This window comes from Gymnoscopelus microlampas (genome assembly GCF_963454915.1).
Source record: "Gymnoscopelus microlampas genome assembly, chromosome: 15".
Taxonomy (NCBI): Eukaryota; Metazoa; Chordata; class Actinopteri; order Myctophiformes; family Myctophidae; genus Gymnoscopelus; species Gymnoscopelus microlampas.
In genome coordinates, this window is record NC_139952.1 from 36,634,372 (window position 1) to 36,658,814 (window position 24,443).

General features: G+C 40.7%; 1 protein-coding gene across 3 annotated transcripts in view; it reads left to right on the forward strand.

Annotated features, from left to right (window-relative positions):
- Positions 1 to 200: 200 nt before the first annotated feature.
- The window catches only part of tmem65 (transmembrane protein 65), a 38,475-nt gene continuing 14,232 nt past the window's right edge, over positions 201 to 24,443 (forward strand). The window contains exons 1-3 of one of the 3 annotated variants that reach the window (XM_084079607.1): positions 201 to 299; positions 534 to 1,177; positions 21,118 to 21,162. In XM_084079607.1, coding sequence (XP_083935733.1) covers positions 889 to 1,177; positions 21,118 to 21,162 — 334 coding nt within the window. In that variant the 5' untranslated portion in view covers positions 201 to 299; positions 534 to 888. Of the gene's footprint in view, positions 1,178 to 21,117; positions 21,163 to 24,443 lie in introns of all 3 variants that reach the window. The other 2 variants (XM_084079609.1, XM_084079608.1) reach the window with 2 other exon arrangements.

Here is a 24,443-nt window from a genome sequence, read left to right on the forward strand (position 1 = left end):
ACTTTCTACTTTTGGTACTTTAAAGTACATTTTGATACCAATACTTTTGTACTGTTACTCAAGTCAATTTTGAATTCCAGACTTCTACTTGTAACGGAGTATTTCTACATTGCAGTATTTCTACTTTTACTTTAGTAAAAAAAATGGAGTACTTTTTCCACCACTAGTGTTCACTGTTCATGAGGCTCTGGGGGCGGAGCAGCAGCAGTACTCCTGCAGGTCATCCTCCACTAGAGTCAACCCACTGTACAAGCAGAATGAGAGGTCAGCAGTGAAGAGTGACCGTGTGGAGGCGCCCGGTAATACTTTATTATGGTGTTTTAATAGATTTAAAAAATAAATAAAGCATAGTAGATAAGGATCTAAATGCTTTGGGGCAACTCGGACGAGACAAATAAAGATAATTTAGCTCGGCGTGTCGCATGGTGCATGGGCTGTCAACACGCCAAGTATTGTGGATACTTAGCATGTAGCTAACTGTACAAAAGGCGATAGTTTTAAACCTTCTCTTCTGCTTCTTGTCAAACCCATAGAATCATCAGCCAGTTCTGTCAGGAGAGAAGACGCTGACATACAGTAGCAGAACCATGGACAACTAGACGATGGACATTTTGCATGGAAGCGACTGGAAGTCGTTTAGGGAATGTCCTGGTAGGAATCCTACCGTAGGATACCAGACTCAACGAGGCTGGAGTGACTTTTAACGGGCTGACAGTCAGACTGTGCAGCCGGTGGTGCTGTGCGGGGGACGGCGTCACGGCGACAAGCTTTTTGGACTCAAAACAAGCACAAAAAAAACTAGAACTAGTCACATTATTTACCGACTTTTAACAAAAGAAAGTATTTTTTTTAAAAAGACATTTTGCCAGCCAACCAAAACCCACCACGATGATAAAGCTTTGTTTACAAAGAGCCCTCTTCCTCCGACCCGCCGCTGTCAAACAGTTGTTGTTGTCGGCGGCGGCGGCTCGATCCCCGCCGCCGGTGGTGACACTGACACCGGTGACGGTGTCGCACGTCCCGGGCTGTTGGTACGGGACACACGGCAGGAAGGAGCCCAAGGAGACGCTCAACTCCCCCAAGAGCGCCAAGGAGTTCATCTACCGGCTGAAGCCCAACGAGAGGAGCTGTCTGCTCAAGGAGCTGCAGAGCTTCGAGTCCGTGGCTATTGCACAAGGTGAGGAAAACATTAACCAGTACCACCATGCAGGTGAAAGGTATACTACATGTGTACAGTACATGGCTTTACTGTTCATTTAACCATCTGTAACCCTGAGTGTGGGTCCATTTGGTTCCATTTGTATGCACTCGGGGGTTACAGATGGTTTCAATTAACAACAGGATTTTACTGAATTTGTGTGTTCAAGGTTGTGCTTTATTGTTACATCTTGTGTACAGATTCAATTCAATTCAAAGGGCTTTATTGGCATGAGAAAACACACGTTTACATTGCCAAAGCAGAAAGCACAATACAACAATACAGCAATACAATCAAAAAAAAATATGTACATTTGAAAGTCAATAGATCAATTTCTATGTACCAAGATCACTGGGTGCAGGTATAGTGCAGGAATATACACAATGATTAGTCTTTAGGGTGGTTGTGTTCCGTTTGATATCCTTCTCCTATCACAGCAAGGTACATAATAGTAAAACTTTTGTTTGGCTTCCTTTAGACAACACAGCAGCATACTGTAGGTAATAATAATTACAATAATAATAATACAAAAAAACTTAAAAAGATTGAAAAAGAAAGAGAGAAAGAGTGCAAAAAGAGGGAAAAAGGAGAACATCATCATGTACATGTGCATATGATCTTGGCATATTATGTACACCAAACTGCATTTTTTCCAATTCTGTGGCTGACTGTGCCCAAGTATGTGCAGGGAGGAGCCCGCTGTTGTGTGAGTCACCTTCCATAATCCAAGGCATTTTTCTGTCTGTCAGAAAGAACCATCCAAATTTTCCATTCATCCACCAAGGAGGGGAAATATTTCTCAGCCAAAGGATAGGCCTGCATACAAAAGGTTGACATGGCATGCGATGCCTTGTTATGATACCACACCTCTTCACACAAGCTCATTCAAAACACAACCATTAAGCAATTTCACCAGCTACCAGTTTTTTTTACTTAGATCATGTTTTGACAACAGTCTTATCTTGCAATCTAAGCTCAAACAAAAAATATAGTCAACGCAAAAGACCCCCCAGACACAGCTCAGTGACCCATTTTGGTCACCAAGCTAAAGGTAACACAAGCTAAAAATGACTGTAAACTTTGGCTGACTGTGCCTGACAAATTACTCTCTTCCCAATCACATTGTCAAGTAGGCAATGATTGTTTTGAGATCCTTTTAATTAATTATCCAATTCACTTTCCAGTTGTTAATCTTGTGTGTCTGCATACTTTGGACATTGGACAGCTGCTGTGGCCAGTGGACATTAAAGTTACTACTTCTTTTCTCTGTTAATGACTCACTCATAGCGTAAGAAACCCCAATGTCACATGTTGTACTATGGTCAGCATTCTGTCTAGAACGCCACACCCTGCTCATGCTATAGGTACGACACCTATAGCCTACATTTCATTCACATGGGCGTTAAAAAGTTTTTCTGCAACAGCATTGCAGTATCTCTCTCTCCCTCTCCCCCCTCCCTGTCTCTCTCCCTCCCTGTCTCTCTCAACTGTGTTTTGTCTTCTAAATGTAACACAATGTACTGGCTTCCTGTTCTTAATTCAAAATGATTCATCTTCAGATTGGAAATACTGGCAATAATACTGATACATATATAAACAAGTGAATACCCAGAAAAGCATTTTGCATGTCAGAAATGTCATGTAAGGAAGTTCATTTTAAATTTACAAATCAGTTGATTATTTAATATTTAGCTTGGCTACAGGGATATGTATGGCCTTTTGAATTTAAATGATAAAACTGAAGTTATATGAAGGCAAGACATAATAGTAATTATGGACGGACCACATGGACTGACCACATCAGAAATGTGGTCCTCTACGGTGGTAATTCTTAAACATTTTCGTGTCAAGGACCCCCAAATTGATATATATTTGGCCGCGGACCCCCATCTGAAAATGACCCCCAGAAGAGAAGATTTGTTTAAAAAATGTCAAATTATTCAACATTTTCCAAACACTTTCAAGATTTTTCAAAAATAGCAGATGTACAAGCTTGCAGTGCGGCACGAAGTGATGCTTCGTGAGCTTGTAGATCTGCTATTTTTGAATAGCCAACATATAAATGGATAAAGTGGTTTAAAATGATTGTGATGCTGTAATAACACATTTAGCTGGGGACCACCTGGTCCCCGGACCCCACTTTGAGAACCAATGCTCTACGGGGACCTAGTACCACGGGTCACAGCCAAAGTCAGAGAGAGAAGGATGAGGGCAGGGCACTGTATCAGGCACACGGAACTAGAGGCAACTTCTGGCAAGCAAACTGACACTATGGGAGCTATAGGTCTGTCACAGTTATTATATAATCGCCTAATCCCAATTATTTTAGATAATCGCAATTATCTTTGCATAATCCTCATAATCGTTTCTATGTTGAAAAATGTTCATGTATTTTCAAACTTTTTCAAAAATAGTGGAAATAGCAGATCTACAAGCTGCTAGCAACGAGCCTGTGATGCGTTGTGAGCTTGTAGATCGTCTAATTCCACTATTATTGTATTCTTAAAAGTATAAAGTTATGAAATATGTCAGTCGTTTCTTTGTATATTATGTTTTATTGTTATTTGTCATATCTGCCCTGTGCAACTTCAAAGCCTAAAAGCCATACAGAAATAGATTTTTGTATTCATATGTTCCGGTGTTCAACGACAAAAACACAATTAAATCATTAATCGAAATTATTTGTGACAATTAATCATCAAGTTCAAAAGGGGATCAGCAATGTTGTGTGGGTGCAGGTCCTTTTCTTTGATGTCATTATCAGAGATCCCCTTTTGAACATATGCACTTTTTGTCCTACGCACCTGTCACCAACCTTTTGAGGTGTGCATTGACCTTCCTAAAAAAATTATCGTTAAGTGAAATTTCATAATAATATAAATAATCCTAATGGGAGTCAACCCAGGGCAAAGCCAGGAAAGGCAAGAAGCGAACCACCTACGTAGATGTACTGCGTTGCAACAGCTTAGCTAACAATACTGTAGCGCTCAAGACCCTGATGTTAGATAGGATAGTGTGGAGGGCAGCGAGTCCTGAGTTGGTGTTGGCTAGACCGCACTCTCGCATCGCAATAGTAATTATTATATTATGTTAAGTCGCTTTACAAAACAAAACAAACAAAAACAACTTTATTAAGGAAATGACTAGTTAAAAGGCTAAAAACTAAGCAAACTAAATCATTCAAATCAAAAAGAAGATTTGAATTGGATGGGGAATGCAAGTCTGAAGAGGTAGGTTTTGAGGGTGGTTTTAAATGAGGCAAGGGTAGCGGTGGGGCAGCTTTGATGTGAGCTGGGAGTGAGTTCCATACTAGACATAGACATTTTGTATATCATTGTATTCGTAAAAAAGTGATTGGCTGTTTTGTGGTAGCCGTAACTAGTGCTAGCCGTGGAAACTACCCTGTAATGTCATAGAAAAACAAGAGCAATGTGTTGGATCACAAAATAATTGCTACGGTATTTAGTAGCATAAAAGATCAGAGTGTTCCCCCTGTCTGTCTGTCAGGCTTATGAATGCGTGTGGTGGTAGGAATTCTCACTAATGAGCTGTAGCTCTATTTTGAGTGTAATAATGTCCAAAAGATTCCTGCACACAAAAAAAAAAAAAATCAAAATCAAACGTCAGTCTGAAAAACAGGTCATTGATTAACTGCTCTAGCCCAAACATAGATTTATCCAATTATTTTATTCGTTCTCACTCTAAATCAGTGGCTCAGGAAGTAAAGTGACTGCTTGAGAAATGTGGAAGGTTCCCGGTTTGATCCCCCCGCTCCCCCTGGGTTAGTGTTGATTTGTCCTTGTGCAAGACACTGACTGAACCCCTAACTGCTCCAATGAGCAGGTTGTGCCTTTCTAGGGATGTTCGATATTATCGGCCTCCCGATATCATCGGCCGATATTAGCATAAAAATCGATATCGGAAAATATCGGTATCGTTTTTAAAAAAAAATAATTTACAGTAGTTCTTACTGTATGGTGTGTGTGATATGAAATTTGAGCTTACCCTAATCACAATAATCCCCGCATATATCGGTATCGGTTGATATCGGTATCGGTAATTAAGAGTTTGACAATATCGGTATATCGGTTATCGGTAAAAAAGCCAATATCGGACAACCCTATTGCATACAGTAGTTTCCTCTGCCGTTGGTGTCTGAATGTTTGAGTGAAAAGGTGAATATATTATAACATACCCAAACTAGTAGGGATGCCAGGTTGAAAGTGGTTGGAGTCACGTGAAAAACAGGGAGAGGGTGTAGGTCAGGGGTGGGCAACTTTGTGGATGGAGAGGGCCACTATATTTCAACACTCCAGAGGGCCACATTGTACTGTTGGGCAGACACCGAATTTTAACTTTTTTTGTAAATGAATGCCGTACTTCGACCATTTTATGTCTCTCACAAGCAGCAAAAATAGCCGATCTAGGCTATTTTTGCTACTTTTACTTTTGGCCCTCGGGAGTGAGTGTTGAAATATAGTGGCCCTCTCCATCATTGAATTGGAATCCAGATTATTTTTTTCGCTATTTTTGAATTGGAATCCTGAAAAGTAACATTTTTATTTAATTTCAACTGCATTTAGTTATACTTATGTTAACTTTATGAACTTAAATACAAATACATTGGACATAAAAAAATCTATCAATAATATATCAGTAATCCGATGTTAACCTGCGGGCCGCATTAAGTGAAGGTGGGGGCCGCATGTGGCCCCCGGGCCGCCAGTTGCCCATGTATGGTTGTGTAGGTGGTAGCAAACCCATGGTATTGCCTGTGGATTTGTAGCCTGGTAAACCGCCCTCCCTCCAGAAATCTCATTTGGATTTGATTTCAGGAAGGAGGCTGGCCAGAAGGCTTGTCTGGGCGTTTCTAGCCCGTTCACCAAATGGACGAGCCTATCAGCGTTGTCATCGTTCTGTGATTGACAACGAAAGTTGGCCAATCAGGTGGCGAGTTCGAGTGAGCCCGAATGGAACTGAGTGCAGCCTGAGTGCAGCCGACCAAAAACGAACGGCAGCCATCTTTTTTGACCGCAGTGTTTTCTACTCTCTTTTAAACTTCAAGACGCTCTCAAACTTCTATTTTGAGGCACGGAATTTACTTTTAAGATATCGTTTGGATAGAATTGAGTTGTTTAACTTCATATATGTGGTCAATTAATCATGACAGAGCCTATTTAAAAAAAAATATTCAGAGAACCGGCAGGGGCGGGCAGTGACACGCATGTATCCGAATAAGACAACCTATTTTGGGCATGGCCGTCTCAAAAGTCCCGTTGCGTCACATTAGTCTGGAGCTGGTAAAAATGCACTGGCTGAAGGGGAACACTGCTGATTGGCTGAAGGGGTTGTCAGTCAACGGTATTACTCCCGCCCATCTCCAGCCCACAGCCAAATTTCCGAATGGGCGATCATGCCAGACTCACTCCTGAAATAAATTACAAATGAGATTTCCGGAGGGAGGGTTTACCAGGCTAGTGGATGTGTGCCTATGTGTGATATACAGTATGTGGTGGTGTGCGCAGTCACCAATATTCCACAGTCTTCTCACTCCTTGCTGAGAAAAGGTCATTACTAACACTATTAGGTATGTTTTCAGTTTTCTTTGCTTTTGAAATGAACAGTTGGAGAGTTCAAAAGTTAAACAAACAGTTCGAAAATAGAATATCTAAGCCCACAACATGTCACGAAGAAGAAGCGTTGCAAAGCATTGTTGGCTTGTAGTGCTTGAAGGAAAAAAAGAAAAATGATCTCATATTAATGACAAGCCCAAAATATGGGCGCTAGGCTAGGTTGTAAGTGATTAACCCATTCAATTCGGGAATGCATACTGTGTAATTTTAGATTTTTAGCTATAACCATTATTTTATACTTTTTTTCCTTTTTTTTTAAGCGAACATTTTTTTACTCAAATCTTTGTTTCTGGGGATTCTACAAATGTCTTGACCATATAAAAATATTTTGTTCCAGGGACCCCCAGAAGCAAAGATTTGAGTTAAAAATGTGTATATTCAAAGATTATTTTCACGATTTCCCCCCCTCAAAAATAGCATATCTCGAGCTGCTATGAGCTTGTATATCTGCTATTTTTGATTAGCCAAAGACATCTAAAGTGACACAGATGCGTTCCTGGATTGAATGGGTTAAGATTGACATGAAAAAGGGGGGAAGAGGTGTGGTCACGGTGTCAGTGGAAGCAAACCCATGGCATTTCCTCTGGATTTGTGCCCATGTGATGATATGTGTACTCAAGACAGTCACCAATATACTCCCATTTCCACTGATCCAGGCAGCATAGGGGAACTTTTCTCTGCTACTTTCTTTCGGTTTCCATTCCAGAACATGGCTTCAGAGCACTGTGGTGGTGGTTGCAGCAGGTCTTATCCCAGCCATCCCATTAAGACCTGAGGCCGCGTCTAAAAAAATTCTAAATCCTAAAAAGAAATCGGAAATTCAATATTTAAAAATACTTTTCACAGTTTTTCAAAAATAGCAGATCTACAAGCTCGTAGCGCGGCACTCGGTGCCGCGCTATGAGCTTGTATATCTGCTATTTTTGAATAGCCAAAGAAATCTAAAGTGACAGAGATGCGTTTATTTGAGTTGTCATTATTAGATACTGCTCGCTGGGGGGGGCAAATGTTTAGCACATTCTGTGATCTATCATCACACCTTCCTTCCCATCAGATGCTTGATGGCTTAGCACAGGTAACATTGAACCTGATGTACTCAGTTTTATCACCCTATCTAATCCGGCCTGTGGTTCAGATTCTCTCCCTTCCCTCAATAACCACTGTAGTGTGTAGGACAGGTACCCTCGAGAGCGAGACACTCAACCTTCAGTCGCGGCAGGGGATTTGTTCAAGATTTGAAGAGACCTAATTTGTCACATCATGCTCTCCCACGTGTATATGTGTGAAGTGGTGTTGTGGCCAGCAGTAGAACCTATGGCTGTACCTCAGAATCAGAAACTTTATTTTCACTTGATGTGTCCTGATTACAGGTAGGGCTTGGCAATATATCGATATATTCTATCGACACTATATACCGTCTGGGATGCCATCGTAATATCATGATATGGCATGAGTGTAGCTTTTGGTTTTAATCACATAAGCACTATGTGAAAAATAGTGCATTTTGGTAAAGAATATTGTGATATTGGCCGTATCGCCCAGCCTAAGACTGGGAGAAATTATTTTTTTGTGCGGGAAGAGAGACTGGAGAGGATCTGGCAGCTTTCTAGTGTGTGAATGTGGGTAAGCGCATTAATATGGAACCAGGGCATCGCTAAAAAATAGTTTATGATGTACTTTATCAGCCAACCTTCCCTGCAAGACTGATAAATAATATACATAGCTATTCTGTAATTTCTTGTTGTGGTAATGATGCAGAGTAGCTATTTATAGTTATCTCCTTCCTTTCGTCCTGTCTGGACACGTTTTCCCACTGCGGCCAATTAAAATAATTGTTTGAGAGTCTGAATCTGTAACATTGAGTCTCATTACAACAGGGTGGTCAACCATATCAGCCTAATGTACTGTAGGCTACAGGAGTTTTGCCGTTTAAAAAATCTGGGTACCCAGAAGTGCTCTGGCATCCACAGGTAAACAAGTAAAGCTGGTAAGGGCAAAAATCAATGGGTCTACAAGTAATTAATACTAATAATATATAACTGAAATAAGGAATGAAATAAGTAGTCTTGTGTAAGTCCCATTTTGTATTTCATCATACAATTGGTATTGTGCAAAAATGGCATAACATTGTTGATGTACAAGCTCACACAGTCATACCTATAATGACATGCCAAGTGATTGATATACTGTATATATGTTTCCAGTCTTAAGACAGCTGTGGTAGAATTGGTAAAAAGTTTATCCACCTTAATTCATCGTGGAACACCAGATCCCCACAAGGGATTGAATCATTGTAAAAGAAAAAAGAAGAAAATCTATATGGAGTTTAAGTGTGAGAGTTTTGCATTCTCTTACTGTAACTCCTTCACCCCGAACCTCACCATAACCACTTAAAACCTTACGCTATATCCTTTGTTGACCAGAGTCCCAGGGCTCCCAGGGCTCTATACTAGGTACATTGCTTTTTCCCTCTACACCAAATCTCTTTGCTGAAAATAGCAGATGTACAAGCTCACAACGTGTGTTGTGCGCTTGTAGATCTGCTATTTTTGCTATTTTCGCCCCAGAATAGGTCTCTATAGGATAAGGGTTCATGTGCTTTGTGAACTTTGCTGATTTAACTTTACCTCTAAGGGGGTTGTTGCGGGTAGAAAGTTAAGGCAAGCACATAATCTGTGATGAGTTTGTGCTTGACATTTTTGGACAGACAGACGAACAGACCGAGACGGACCGCCAGAGTGGCTTATACTAGCTGCATGCTCGCAGCTAAAAAGAAATGGTACTCTGTAGCACTAATGATGACTCCCACGTGGGCTTATATTTATCTGGGATGTGTCTGCAATCTGACAGAATGCACAGAGAAGGCTCCTGTCTTGGGGCTATTATTGTGTACACTGGTGTAAGGCTGAGTGGCAGGTAAGGTAAAACAGTTTACTGTGAATTAATTTCAGAAGCAAACATGGATTTGCCTGTTATGACGGAGTCATAGCAGGCAAATAAACTGTGACAGTCTGGCAAGGAGGTAATACTTGAATAAACAAGGAAATGATTGAGTATACCTGACACTGACAGTGTATTTTGCTGAAGGTCCCACTCAAGGATGCCTTTGAGAGAACAGATGGCTGTTAATAGAGCCTTTCGGGTGCAGGTCCGTCTTTTCATTTTATACCCCTGTTCTTTACACAAAATGTCCTTCCCATTTCAGAGGAAACAGCTCCGCCACTTATCTCTCGCTTGCCATTTCTCTTCTGCTATTTGTCTTTTATCCACCAACTGTCTTCTCTGTCTCAGATTTTATCTCTCTCTACCCCCTTTTGTAATGTTCCCACTTCTCTCCATTTCTCACTTCCTCTTCCCTCTCAAACTCTGCCCACCCACCCCCAACATCCTGCCTGTCTGTCTGTCTGTCTGTCTGTCTGTCTACCACCACCCTCACCATCCTCTCTCTCATGCTTGGAGGATGGCATATCCTGCAGGGTGTTTTATTGTTTTATTATAGTGCTTGCTTCCCAGCTGCCAGCAGGATCTGCTGCCATTTCATCATAGTTTGTATTGGCTCCTTAGGTCCACACAGACAACAATAAACTGTACATTTGTCAGATTTTCCTGTAAATATGGAGATGTAGTACTAGTAGTATCAAGCCTTGCCGAGCCCTGAGGCCCATAGGGCAGGAGTCTATCTCCTGTTTCTGTAGCGCGAGGTAGCTTGATGTACAAGTACACCCCCTGGACATGACGCTAGTATGTCACAGGGACTTACCCCCCCATCCAAAGCCGTGATACTGAGTGCCAAGCAGGGAGGCATTGGGTTCCATTTGGTATGACACGCCAGGGATCGAACCCTGACCTCCCAATATCAGGGCGGACACTCTAACCGCAAGGTCACTGAGCTGGTCTGGAGATGTGGCAGGATACAAATCATACAAGGCTTCCACTTGAGACCCTTCTTGCTCAGTCTATATATACCCCATAGGACTGTAGTAATAAAACACCCCACCAAACACACAGGCACTGACAACGTGAAGATGGGACTGATTATTGGCTTTTCATTGAGCCAGCCGGCTGTACTGCGTCTGGCTCTGTGATATGGCAGCAGTCAAATGTGTTAAGCCAATAACGTCTTGGAAGCCATCAATCCCATTCAGAGAAGGTTGACTCACGGGGAGTGTGGGAAGAGCTAAAGCCTGAGTGAGTTAAGCCCAATTCATAGTTCACCGCGTGGAGGTGTCTCGTGCCGAGAATATCCGACGTGCAAGCCTACATGCATCTGGACTTGTAGGACTGCTATTCTTGGCCGTTCTCGGCGCACATACATTAGGCTTTATACTATTACTACTTGATACTTTTAGTTGTGGGAGGGTGTGGCTGCTGGTGCATCGAATATAGTCGATCTACAAGCTCACAATGCACCGCAGTAGACCACGTTGCTTGGAGATCCGCTATTTCCGGTGCATGACACCGGCGCAGCGCGCAACTATTAACTAAGTATAAATCAGACATAATGGAGAACTTACTAATCAATTAGTAAATTGCATATTTCACATACCTGCTGTTTTTATAGCCAATGTTTGTTTAGACAGGAGAGAGGAACATAAATTGTTGAGAGAGGTAGGGGAATGAAATTCAGCAAATGGTCCGTCTGACCGGGAATCGAATTGGGGACTCGCTGGTCAGAGCATTGCGCCCTATGCACCCCAACCATTCAGCCATTTGGTTGCCCAATGTGGAGGTTTTTGATGGTTTTAGAGATTGTGAGGTTTTGCATTTTATATTTCAGGTTGCATATTTCCCCATATCGTTTTCTATGTCTATTGATGGTATTTCTAGTTTAAATCTTCCATTCTTATATTTCCCCCAAGGCTAGTGACAGATTGAAGATTTGATCCAGAAAAGAAAAGTGGGTTTAACTTGAGATTTAAGATGATCCTCATCATCTGGCACGGTTTTCAAGGAGAGAGGTAGTTGTTTTGATTGACAAACAAAGTATTCAAGTGGAGTTGTTCAGGTTCTTAACCCATTGAGACCTCAAGCCGATTCTACATGTCTCCTAAATCTCAACAGTATTCTGAAAAACGTATGTTTCTATATCAGTGGTGCTCAATCCTTTTCATGTCAAGGACCCTCAAAATTATATGTATTTGGCCTCGGACCTCCATCAAAATATTTTGTTCCAGGGACCCCCAGAAGCAAAGATTTGAGTTAAAAATGTTCGCATTAAAAATATATATATTCAAAGATTTGCACAAATTTTTCAAAAATAGCAGATCTACAAGCTCGTAGCGCGGCACTCGGTGCCGCGCTATGAGCTTGTATATCTGCTATTTTTGAATAGCCCAAAGTGTAAAATAATGCTTTTCCCCAATGTAGGGGACCGAATTACTTTTTCCCTGAACTTTCTGCAGTTTAAAGTGGATGATTAGAAAAGTTAATGCTTTCTGACTGCAAGCGAATGAGAGAGAACATACCTATCTGTCAAAGAGCAAGCCAAGTGTTATATTCTTTATTGTCTTAGGCACCACAGTGGTTATGATTAATACAATTGGTTCTTCTTGTTTGGTATTGAGGCAAAGAAGATGAATTGGCGAATATTCCATATACTGTCGGTTTTAAATGTGAGCCATGTCACTGATGCTCTTGTCAATAACAACTTAGAATGAGCCCCAAAGAACACAGAACAAGTTTTAACCCATTAAGACCTGTGGCTGATCCTCTAAATCCTAACCTTTTTCTGAAAAACGTATGTTGTTATATCAGTGGTTCTCAAACGTTTTCATGTTAAGGTGGACCCCCAACATTATATGTCTTTGGCCGCGGACCCCCATCTCAAAATACTTTGTTCCAGGGACCCCCAGAAGCAAAGATTTGAGTTAAAGATGTTCGTTTAAAAAAAAAAAAATATATATATATATATATATATATATATACATATATATATATATAGTCAAAGATTTGCACAAATCTTCTTCATGATTTAAAAAAAATCACACCCTGTGTGAAGGTAGCGGCGCCTTTGATACATTTTGTCATCGATATGTGTTTATAATGTGTTTATAGCCATGTGTCACGTGAAGCTTGACCAATCACTTTGTTGACGGGTCTGACCAATCAGAACGTTGACGGGTCTGACCAATCAGAACGTTGACGGTGAACACGGACAAAGTCAGGTATAGAGCAGGAGCGGCTAGCGCCGGGTCTGACCAATCAGAACGTTGACGGGTCTGACCAATCAGAACGTTGACGGGTCTGACCAATCAGAACGTTGACGGTGAACACGGACAAAGTCAGGTATAGAATCAGAATCCGCTCTATACCTAAAGGTATAGAGCGGCTAGCGCCGCTAAAAATCACACCCTGTGTGAAGAGAGTGGTGCCTTTGATGAGCCCCGTATTGACCCCCGTATTGATGTTGTCATCAATGTTTGTGGACAGACATACATACGGACACACGGACAAAGCCAGATATAGGAGTGGTTGGCACCACTCAAAAATAGTAAATCTACAAGCTTGCAGTGCGGCACAAAATGACGCGCTGTGAGCTTGTATATCTGCTATTTTTGAATAGCCAAAGTATAAAATAATGGTTAAAGTGGTTAAAATCTAAAATGACACAGATGCTTTCTCGGTTTTAATGGGTTAATTCCCACGTCACCAACATCACACCTAATAGTAAAGAGTGCAACCATCAGAACCCTGATGATAGATGGATGAAATCATGTACTGTGTATGTGAAGGATCATGGAAATGCTACTAAAGAAAGGATACTAGAGTCTAGAAGGGAGGTAGACCGTTTTTATTTCAAGACAAGTGCTTTTTGGACCAAAACCGGTGACATGGGGATAAAACTAAAGTGGGTGTGCTTAAGGGATTGAGGGACATTATCTCTTGAAGAGACGAGCGTGATAGTGACGGTAGTAGGGACATCTGGTGTGTTCTAATTATAGCTCCCCCGACTACATAGATCCGGCTGTCCATCTAATTTGAGGGTGTTCTCAAGACCCTAAAGCCGGATGGTATCAATATTGTGATTACAAGTATTGATATTTCCTGGGATTTCAGTTGGCTTAAATGATGTTTTTTTGGGGGGTTTTAAAGGCTGCATTACATTGGTGACTTATTGTTTGTATCAGCTGAGCAACGAGCGCGTATATTCCCTTTACAAGGCGCTAGACGCCCTGGGATGCATTTCTGAGGTGGAGCGCCACACCTACCATCAACTCACAGACTAGTTCTTAACCACACATCGTGCTGTGTTACTCATACAGTACACCGAGTTAGCGCCCGGGAACGATCCCAGAACCCATGTGATTCAAAGTGAGCGCTCTACCGACTGAGCGATACAATTGTCCTTACTTACTAGATGGTTCTAGCTGAGTCAAATTAACAAAAAATGCCTCTTAACCATTTGGTCTTCATTATCCACATTACTAAATATATTTTCTTAAAGGGATATTTCACTTTCAAAAAAACTTTTGGTGATTGTATCGTCTACTCAGGCTTTTGTGAGCCCCGCAGACAGTTTTTAAGTTGCTTGATTCAATATTTAGATATTAGATATTCATTTTATCAGACACTCCCCCTTCCTATACAAACCCATTGTAACTCCAAACTCCATTTTTAACATGTTAGATTCATCAAAAACACCCGTCCTTGGTTCACCCGTCTCCTACTGCCCCCCTAATACGTGAGGGGGCCGTGTTTTTATATATTTTTTTGGAAAATGAAAAAAAAAAAAATACCATAAAAAAATACAATAAAATAAATGAAAAAATATCTCAGAAAAACACGCCCCCCTCTCGCATTAGGAGGGCAGGGTGAGTCACTAGAACTATAGTCTGGGAGGCATTGCCTCGGAGTTTGGACAGCGGGGGCGCGGCCACTGCGTTGTGATTCAAATCAACAGCCAATGAAGAAAAGGGGGCGGGATCCAAATGCAGTGGGTGTTACATCTAAATAGGATCGACGGGAAGCAATTTCCCCTTGAGAAATTTCGGCCGCCATTGTTGTGTACTGCTGTTTGCCTCTCGTCGGACTTTTTACACGAGTTGCACAGCTCCAGACCGGTAAGAGGCGTGTCCGCTCAGATTCAGAGCGTAAATTACATCCCGCCCACAAATCCCAGGGCTCTGGCCCAGAAGTTCCTCGCCGAGCCGGCGAAAACTTCTGGGAACTCAGATTACTAGAACTAAGGACGGGTGTTTTTGATGAATCTAACATGGTTAAAATGGAGTTTGAAGTTATAATGGCTTTGTATAGGAAGGGGGCGTGTCTGATAAAATGAAAATCAAATATCTAAATACTGAATCGAGCAACTTAAAAACTGTCTGGGGGGCTCACAAAGGCCTGAGTAGATGATGAAATGACCAAAAGTTTTTCTGAAAGTGAAATATCCCTTTAAGCCCTAGAAGTCCCATACACCAACAATATTCAGCAGCATAATCTTGCAAAAGTGTCCCTTCACAGCCAAGACACTGGCACGGAACGGCACATGAAGGCTATGCAGCCAGCTCACCAGCTGGCGTTGTACGTAGAAGCTAATTAGATGTTTAGAAGACAATGGAACCTTTGATGGATGGCTGCTTGCTTGCCAAAAGTGGCGAAGGAGTCATGGCCAAAACTGTACCAGCTCATTCTTTGTGTTACTCCTGTTTAAGGAGCAGTGAGTGTGCAGTGATGACAAACTGTGCTTGCAGAATACACAAAGACCTACACTCTTCCTCTGGGGCGAGCTGTGTTCTCTCTGGAGTCTGGACAGGGCATCTCCTTCAAAGTGGCTATTCTGTCTGATGTTCTTATTGAAATCCGTCTTGTAGAAAGTTTAGAAACGGCAGCGAACTAGAGAGCCAAATGAGGGGAGAACATTTTTTATCTTCTCCAACCGTTGCTCTGCCTTGGCCATCTTTTAGTCTGCGAACACAGGGCGCACCTCATTTGTCTCAGCGGTTGCAAAATGTGCTGTGATTGACAGGTTGATAGACGGTACATTTCTGTCTGCATCTGTGGGATATAGTATTTAGAGGCCGTTTCCCGCAGGCTCATGCGTTTGTACTGGAGTCATTAGAAAGTAAAATCAGATGAGATGTAAAAATGGGTTACTCCCCGTGGTGTGCCCTTCTTTATTACACATTTTGGTTGATGTTAATCACAAAGCTCATGAATACAATGATTTTTTTACTTTGTAAAGCAGAAAGTCCAATGATTCTACTGTGGCATTGGCACACAAACACTCATACAAACAATTATAGAATGCGCACATCACTTGGTTGAGGTGCTGGGTTGGAAAGTATCATGAAGAAAAAGAATACACCCGCACACTCATCTGCTCCAATGTATTTTAATGACAACGTTTCGAGCCAAGGCTCCTCATCGGGTTTTGACCCGATGAAGAGCCTTGGCTCGAAACGTTGTCATTAAATTGTGTGCGTGTGTGTGGCGCACGCATACACGCGTGTACACAGCCACACACACACACACACACACACACACACACACACACACACACACACACACACACACACACACACACACACACACATAAAATAACTAGAAGTCTGGCCAATCTGGGCACGGATTTCTGCTGGCAGCTAGGTTTCTGTGACGAGGACATGAACACATTTAGCATGATATAGAACGTTTAAAAACAGAGGAGGTACACACAACTACTTAAGACCTATTTGTACAACAATTTGCTAAATTAGCCGATCTACAAGCTTACAACGCGTCATGACGCGACGCAAATCGCACCTTGTTGCATATATCAATCATGGTGTTAGTTGACAGCGCCAACTAGTGGTTATAGTAGTTGACTAGTTGGTGAAACCCCTTGGTGTGACTATGTGCATGAAGCAGCTCTGAATTAGGGTTGGGGATCCTTTAGGATTTTAACGATTCCGGTTCCTTAACTATTCCCTCTTAACGGTCCGATTCCTTAACGGTTCCCTTTCACGATTCCTATAGGGGGTTCCAAATGGTCTGTACAGGTCTGTAACTCGGGGTTCCATTTGTACCCTCTCAGAGTTATGGTGGTCCTTGAAATTAAAAAGTGTGAGAACCACTAGTATTTATAATAATAATGAATGCATTATTATTATAAATAATTGTATAGCAGACGTGAAGTCCACATACCAGCTCTGACAGTGTGATAAAACCGGTTCCGGGAACGGTTCCAAATGGGATGGAACCGATTCCGGGGTTCTCAATGTTGGATCCGGTTCCTCCGGTTCCGGATCCAAACCCTTCTCTAAATCCATTAGTCCAGTTGGTGTGACCGATCGAACTTCATTATAAAATGTTATTGGCCTGGCTTTTATGGTTGATGTTTATCATCAGTTCACTGGCCAGCTTGTAAGAGTTAAAGCATATATCAGGAGTGGATTGGCACAGCATTGGCGATTGATGGAACTGGAGGGTTTTATTTTATGAGGCGACCGGCCAGCTATGGCTATCAAAGTGTAGACGTCTAGATTGGTGTCCCATTTCCATATGTTTCCCAGCTATTAATTATTACATAGAGCACAGCCGGGTAGAGCTCATTCTAGTCTATTTACATTAGAATACATTCAGGTAGAGGTCATTATAGTCTATTGGATCATTAATTAAATCAGCTGATGGGTATTAGATGCTGATATACAGGTAAACATTTTCATTTTCATGTAAATAAAAATGACAACAGTGCCTTGAATAGTTATAGAATAGAGACAGAACAGAATAAGATGATTTCAAAGACGATAACTGCATGAGTAGCTGTTAGTTCTTGTAAGTGGGCTTGGTGTAAACCCTATAGTGTCCCTTTTCTGGGGTGACCAGTTGGTGAAAATAGCAGATCTACAAGCTTGCAACACATGGTGAGCTTGCCTTGTACCGTAGCTATTTTCAGTTAAGAGATTTCATGTAGAGGGAACAAAGGAGTGGACCAAGTATAGAGCCATGCAGGACTGCTGTAAACCGAGTATGAGGTTTGATTGTTTAAAACACACTATATGTGTACAGTCATTAATCTAAACAAGCAAAGTTGGCACTTTGACAGGTCTGCAACCCTAACCCATTGCTAATTCAGTCATTACTTCCAGGAAGTGTATTAGCGAGGCAATGTCACCCAGGGCTCTGCTCACTGATTGGAATTGAATGTATTGCCTGATAACAAAAACGTATTTACAATTCTGTTCTGAAGAAGCATTGGTATCTCCTGAAGATTTCAAAAGCACAAAGTTTTAACTTTTGAAGGTATAACAAGTAGGATTTTCCAGAAAACAATGTATAGACTCATACAAATATAATCTCTCTAAATGATCACTTTCTGTATGACCGACTAAAAGTGTGTGGTGGTGTCTGCAGAGACCCTTCCCTCTGCCTGTATTTTCTTATTTTACTTTGAAACGAAACTGCAATCGCAATCGATAAATCCTATTACCTTTTTTTTTTTGGGATGGATTGCTCTGAAATGAACTTTGGGGTGCATTTAGTTTACTGTTTACTAGAAGAGGAAAATAAGAGAGACTTTAAAGGTTTAAAGGTAATGCCCAGTCCACAAAAATGATTGACTCGCAACGCAACAAGTTGCAGCAGTTGTAACCACTTGCAACACTTGCAACACACCTGCAACCACTTGCAACAGAACCCCAAAACTGCGCTGTCCTCCTGTCAATACAGGCCGCTGCAATTTCTTGCGAATGGTTGCAAGTTGCACAGTGACAAGGACATAAACACATTTAGCATGATATAGAACATAGTCATTTGTTCAGGGTTCAATTTGTAAACAAAAAGACGGAGGAGGGACACACAACTACTTAAGACCTATTTGTACAACAATTAGCGGAATAAGCCTATCTACAAGCTTACAACACGTCATGATGCGACGCAAATCGAACCTTGTTGCATATATTTTTTTATATCAATTATGGTGTCCACGACTAGTTGACTGCTACCAACAGCGCCAACTAGACGCTATAGTAGTTGACTGGTTGGTGAAACCCCCTAAATTGAATTAAATTGCATTTGTTGCCTGATAACAAAAGCTTATTTACAACTCTGTTCTGAAGAAACATAAGTATCTCCTGCAGATTTTGGAAGTAGCATATTTTCCTTTGCTACAGTGAGATATGGTTTAGAATAGAGGTTCCCAAACCGTGTGTCAAGGCACACTGGTGTGCTGTGGGGCAAAGGTGAGCCTTGGGAATTTGTGACACACACATTATTGCAATATTTACTTTTGTATATAACTATACAAAAAGTTATGAATTATTTTGTATTTACTATATCAATATACTACTGTGAGCACTCATTTTCCAATGCAAATTTCATACCTCATAATTTATTTAATTTATATTTTGGCCTCTTTCAACCTGGTGTCCCTAGCCGATCTACAAGGTCACGTTGTTAGCTTGTAGATCGACTTAAATAAAAATTAAATAGATTCAGAACACTTTTTATTAAGCAAATTAAGCTATTGCCCAGTAGATATGCGCAATATTTAAAAGGAATTATGCATTATCCGATAATAATGGCATGAGATATGGCACACCGTTAGAGTATGCCCTAAAGAAGTTTCACATATCTGCCGGACTATACAATTTAACTTAATAATGCATCTTGGCTGTGGCTGGCCTGGTTAATTTGTCCACCCTTCCAGTCAGTGTCGATTCTAAAGCTCCTGGCTGGTAACACTGTGAAAGTGGCTGTTAGATTTTGATCTGAAAAAGTTCAGAACCAGAAGCATGATTGCTTTCCTCCTCCCAGAGTGCCAGAGATTAGTTATTGGATGGAGTCTTTGATTCTGTGGTTCTAAAATAGAACATCCCGATCTCTGACCTTTTCCAGAATAGCCGTTGAGTCGGTAGATGTGTGAACCTTTTTACGACCACAACACAGTAGGCCTACTGGGGCTTTGCCTGTTGACTTTGAAACATGACTCTGCTGACTACTTTCTTTATGCATCTCATTTTAGCCATGCACATGCCCTTTCATGCATACACTTTAGATTGTATTGACATAATATATATATATTTTTTTGTTTTGGTTTGTATTAGTTTATTTCTCTTATCATGTTGCCCCAGTGAGGCTGAACACTCTTCACCATTGAAATAATATTTATAAAAGTCCCGCAACTTTTATCTGTTCAGTCATGGAGTTGCACTCACATCATTTACCGTGTATATTACTTGTGTGTATGCACTAACCTTGTTTTTATGTTTTCTTATTTGAATTTGTGTTTGCTTTTTGTATGTTTCTATATTTTTCTGTGTGGACCCCATGAAGAATAGCTGTTGCCTGGTGTAACAGCTAATGGGGATCCTAAATAAACTCATTAAGCTCATTAAACATCTATGAAAAACTAGGGCTGGGCAATATGTGATATGAGACTAGATATTGTATCTTGGATTTAGCATATGGTCATATAAGTGTTGCCTCCTCCGGGATTTAATCACTTAAGCCTAATTTCATACATTCAGAAATTGTCAGAATGGCAACAATAGCAGATGTTCAAGATAACGTGTTGCATCACAACACATTGTGATTGTAGATCTTGTACATCGCTTGTTTTTGACTATTTTTGAAACATTTAAAAGACAATTCATATTATTGTCACAATACAAAAAAAGATCAGAATATTGATATTGAATAATTTGGTTTAAAAAGAATATTTATATTTGATTTTGTCCATATCACCAGCCCTTTGAAGTAGCTACTCACTCAGCAGAGATATCCTGTACTTAATGTCCTGAGGTACCCCTTTGCACTCTCACCCTGAATGCACTCTGGATATAAAATATGGGGGTTAGTGGAACAGTCAGCTTTATTTCCTCAGCAAGGCATTCCTCCCTGCAGTGCCCACTAGACTGCCCAATGTGTCCTGTCTTATACAGTGTATATATCGTTGCTGTCGAGTGGAAACCTTGTATGTCCAAAACTCTTACTTTACAGAAAATAACCTGTGTTCCAATGGATCCATTGCAGTTTTTAATTAGTCACTAGCTACTGTAATTATCTTGTTTATACTTTGGGCCATGTTCATGCGGTGTGGCTGTGAGATAGTGCTACTACCTTTACCTGAAAAACAGCTGGTGCATTTTCACAGCTTTCATGTGTTAAAAGCACAGGGAATCAATCGCCATCTGCTCAGTCTTATCATGTGCAGCCAGTTTTGTGAAAATTGGCTGGAGATATTACCAGCTCGCTTTGAAGAATTGCACACCCATGTTCCTCTTCTGACAAGTCGAGGTAAAACATTGCCTGGCATAACGGCAAACTAATGTGATATTGATCCTGTGTCTCTTTTTCTCTTTCTTCTAGAAACTGTGGCAGCCTCACCACCCACGTCAGCACAAATCCGATATGGTGAGACATTAAACCTCTCTGTAAAATTTGCGTGCATGCACACACGCTCAGCACAGGGTTATACATATTGTGAAAGATGATAGTTATTTTTCTGTCTGACAGACAGAGATATTTGTTGATGGGTCAAAGCAATCACACACAGTGTACACATGTACACAGCTGATGCATGCAAGATATATGTGCACAGACGCACAGTGTTACGTATATGATAACCACTTTTCTGTCCATCTCTCTCTGTCTATCTCAGTCTCACACACACAGAATATATAATGTATGCATGTAACAGAGCCACACTATGCCAGAGACTGTGGCATTCAGATTATTAATAGATTAGAACAAGATCAGGGAGGACAGCTTCTGATGCACACAAACACACAGGGCCTTTTTAAACTATAATCAGATTTTTTCTTTGTTGATCTTTTCATCAGAGAACGTTTTTCAAAGAAGAAATCTTAACCCTGCTCTGGAGCAGCAAAATAACTTCAGTATGCCATTAATTTAAACTGCTCTATGATCACAATCCAATGTTCTGTCCTGTTAAGAGCAGAACAATACACACAGTATCGTTGTATTATTCACAGCTTCCGGCACTAATATTGCACATAAACATAGACCATTTTTCTGTTAAAGGCTATATTTTTTTGGAGATTGTGTTATTTACATTTACTCCCTGGTTATTAAAAAGTTACAGTACCTGAGTAATTGAGTAAAAGTTTGCTAAACCTCAATGAGCGAGCGGTTAAGAAGTCATGGCTGTTTGAGGCGTTTTTGTTTGTAAATCAAGCTGTTCTCCAGGGACTATTGGAAACTGAAGGCCTTGGTTCACCCCCACCGCCCAGGTCTAGTGGCAAAGTGTCCCTGAGCAAGACACTTAACCTCTAGTTGCTCCCTATTTTTGTCACGGTTCAAAGTGTGAAACATTACAACATTGTGACTTGAAATGTAGTGTGTTGGATTACCTATCTGATTTGGGTTCCCAGTCTGGCCCTATATAAACATAATTGACACAAGACATTAACGATCAGCATCCTTTATCATAGCCCTTTCCGCCATTGCACTTTGCCTTTTCATACTTGAAAGGTAGTGTCAGTGCCAAAGCAATGACATTGCTTTGGCACAACGCCAAAGCAATGTCATCACTTGCGCCATACAAGCACAAAGATTACTTGCATGCAGAGGGTGTTTCCTTACTCGGCCAATTTCAGTTTTCAGTTTTCAGTTCCAAGTTACAGGAATGAACAATCTAGTCATGGTGCACACTCACAGATGTATAAATAGCATACATGTTTTGTTAATACTTTAACCAACACATGAATAATGGTGAATTTACTTATCCTACATTTCTTCATTTGAATCTAGGGCTGCAAAAGCTTGTAGATCTGCTATTCTCAAAATGTTTGCATGACATTGTTGTGCGACAAAGTATAACATTTATTTAAATTAAGTTGATCGATTGAGTTAATTGATTAGTTGAATATTTGATTGATTATTCAATTAATCAAAAAAGTAATCAATAGTATAATCGTTAGAATATATTAATATATATATAGTTGCAACCCTATTTACATAAAATTCTAAAAAAAAATATGTAATAACTTTATTGTCCCCTTGAGAAAATGTGTCCTCTGCATTTGACCCATCCTAAGGAGCAGTGAGCAGCCACAGTGTAGCACTCGGGGGGCCAAGCAACCCCAGTTGTAATGCCAGTAGCTTGGTTAAGGCAAGGGCAATGGAATGGCGCATGTCTTTTGGTAAGGGAGGAAGGGAACCCACGCAAACACGGGGAGAACATTAAAACTTCGCACAGAAATGCCTCCTGCCGAGTTTTGAACCTCTGTAAACTGTAAGGCATCAGTGCTAACCACTGTGCTGCCCCAGTTCATCCCCGGCAAAAATGTTATGTTCCTTAATCTCTCTGAACATGATATGAACAGCTGCTCCCTTTTAGTTTTACAAATTTTACAAAATATCTCACTAATTTCTCGCCAGCTGCTTGTGCCATAATTCCTTCCGTTTGATTACCTGGAGGACAAGGTGAGGAGAAGCAGGCAACGGTCTGAATAGCTGGCCACAAAAACAATGCTTTAGCTCCATTTAAATTCCTCCCACCAAATATAATATATCTGTAATCAGTGGTGTAGTGGTGTCTGGACAATTGGGTATATACTGTACTCTAATTCTGCAAAATAATTTCAAGGTGGCCCTTGCATAAAGGAACAGTGACCTGTGTAGAAAATAATCAGAAACAGCATTGGCACAATTTGGCAGGCTAACATAAAGTGATTGTGTATTAAAAATGTGAAATTATCAACTAGTACTGTCCACTAGGGGTGCTCCTTCCATTCCGACATCTCGCCACTCCGACTAGTGGCGTCCGCGTGCGGTTAGGGTTAGGGTTAGGTATAGGGTTCGTTAACGTCGGAAAGGCGACATGTCGGAAAGGCGACATGCACCCTGTCCACTAGTAGTGGACAGTACTATGAGCCAGTAGTGATTGCAAAGTGACATGAACAGTGACATCATTAATTTATTGGCAGTTTTTAAAGGTAGGGTAAGTGATATTTTTTGGTTAAAACAAAAAGTATTTTGTTAAAAGGTTAAAGCACTATATTCTGATAGTAATCATTGCTATAGAGTGTTTGTTCAGTAACAGGAGTCTCCCTGTCTCTCCAGCTCTTTAATAAACAGAAAATACATTTTCTGGTAGGTGTCAAAATCTCAGCCAATCAGGAGAAAGTACCCATTTTTAAGCTTAATTTTATAGTGTTCCAGTTCCAATTTTGTCTGCTCATTTCTTAGTGTCATCACTTCCAATTTCACTTGTTTAATCTATATCCTGATTGAGTTCTCTATCCTGGTTGGATAAAATTGGAAATGAAACTGAAACTGAAATGAAAATGCATTTTCTGTTTTATAAAGAGCTGGAGACACAAGGAGACTCCTTTTACTGAACAAACACTCTATAGCAATGAGTACTATCAGAATATAGAGCTATTTAACACTTATTTTAACCAAAGAAAATCACTTACCCTACCTTTAACTGTGATGGGCGACTGTAATTAGGCACACATTTCATGTGCTCTAATCTACAACAAAAAACTTCAAAGCAATATCTTGAACATTTTCAGTGTTCAATATCATGGTGAGAAAACACAAAATAATTGAGTATAAATAAAAAGTTAAGCCCTTAAGCCAAATCATGCTGTGGAGAGATGGGCTGAGGAAGTGTAATCGTTTGACTTTTGTCCGGAGCCTCATATTTGTCGCTCTTAAACCGCACT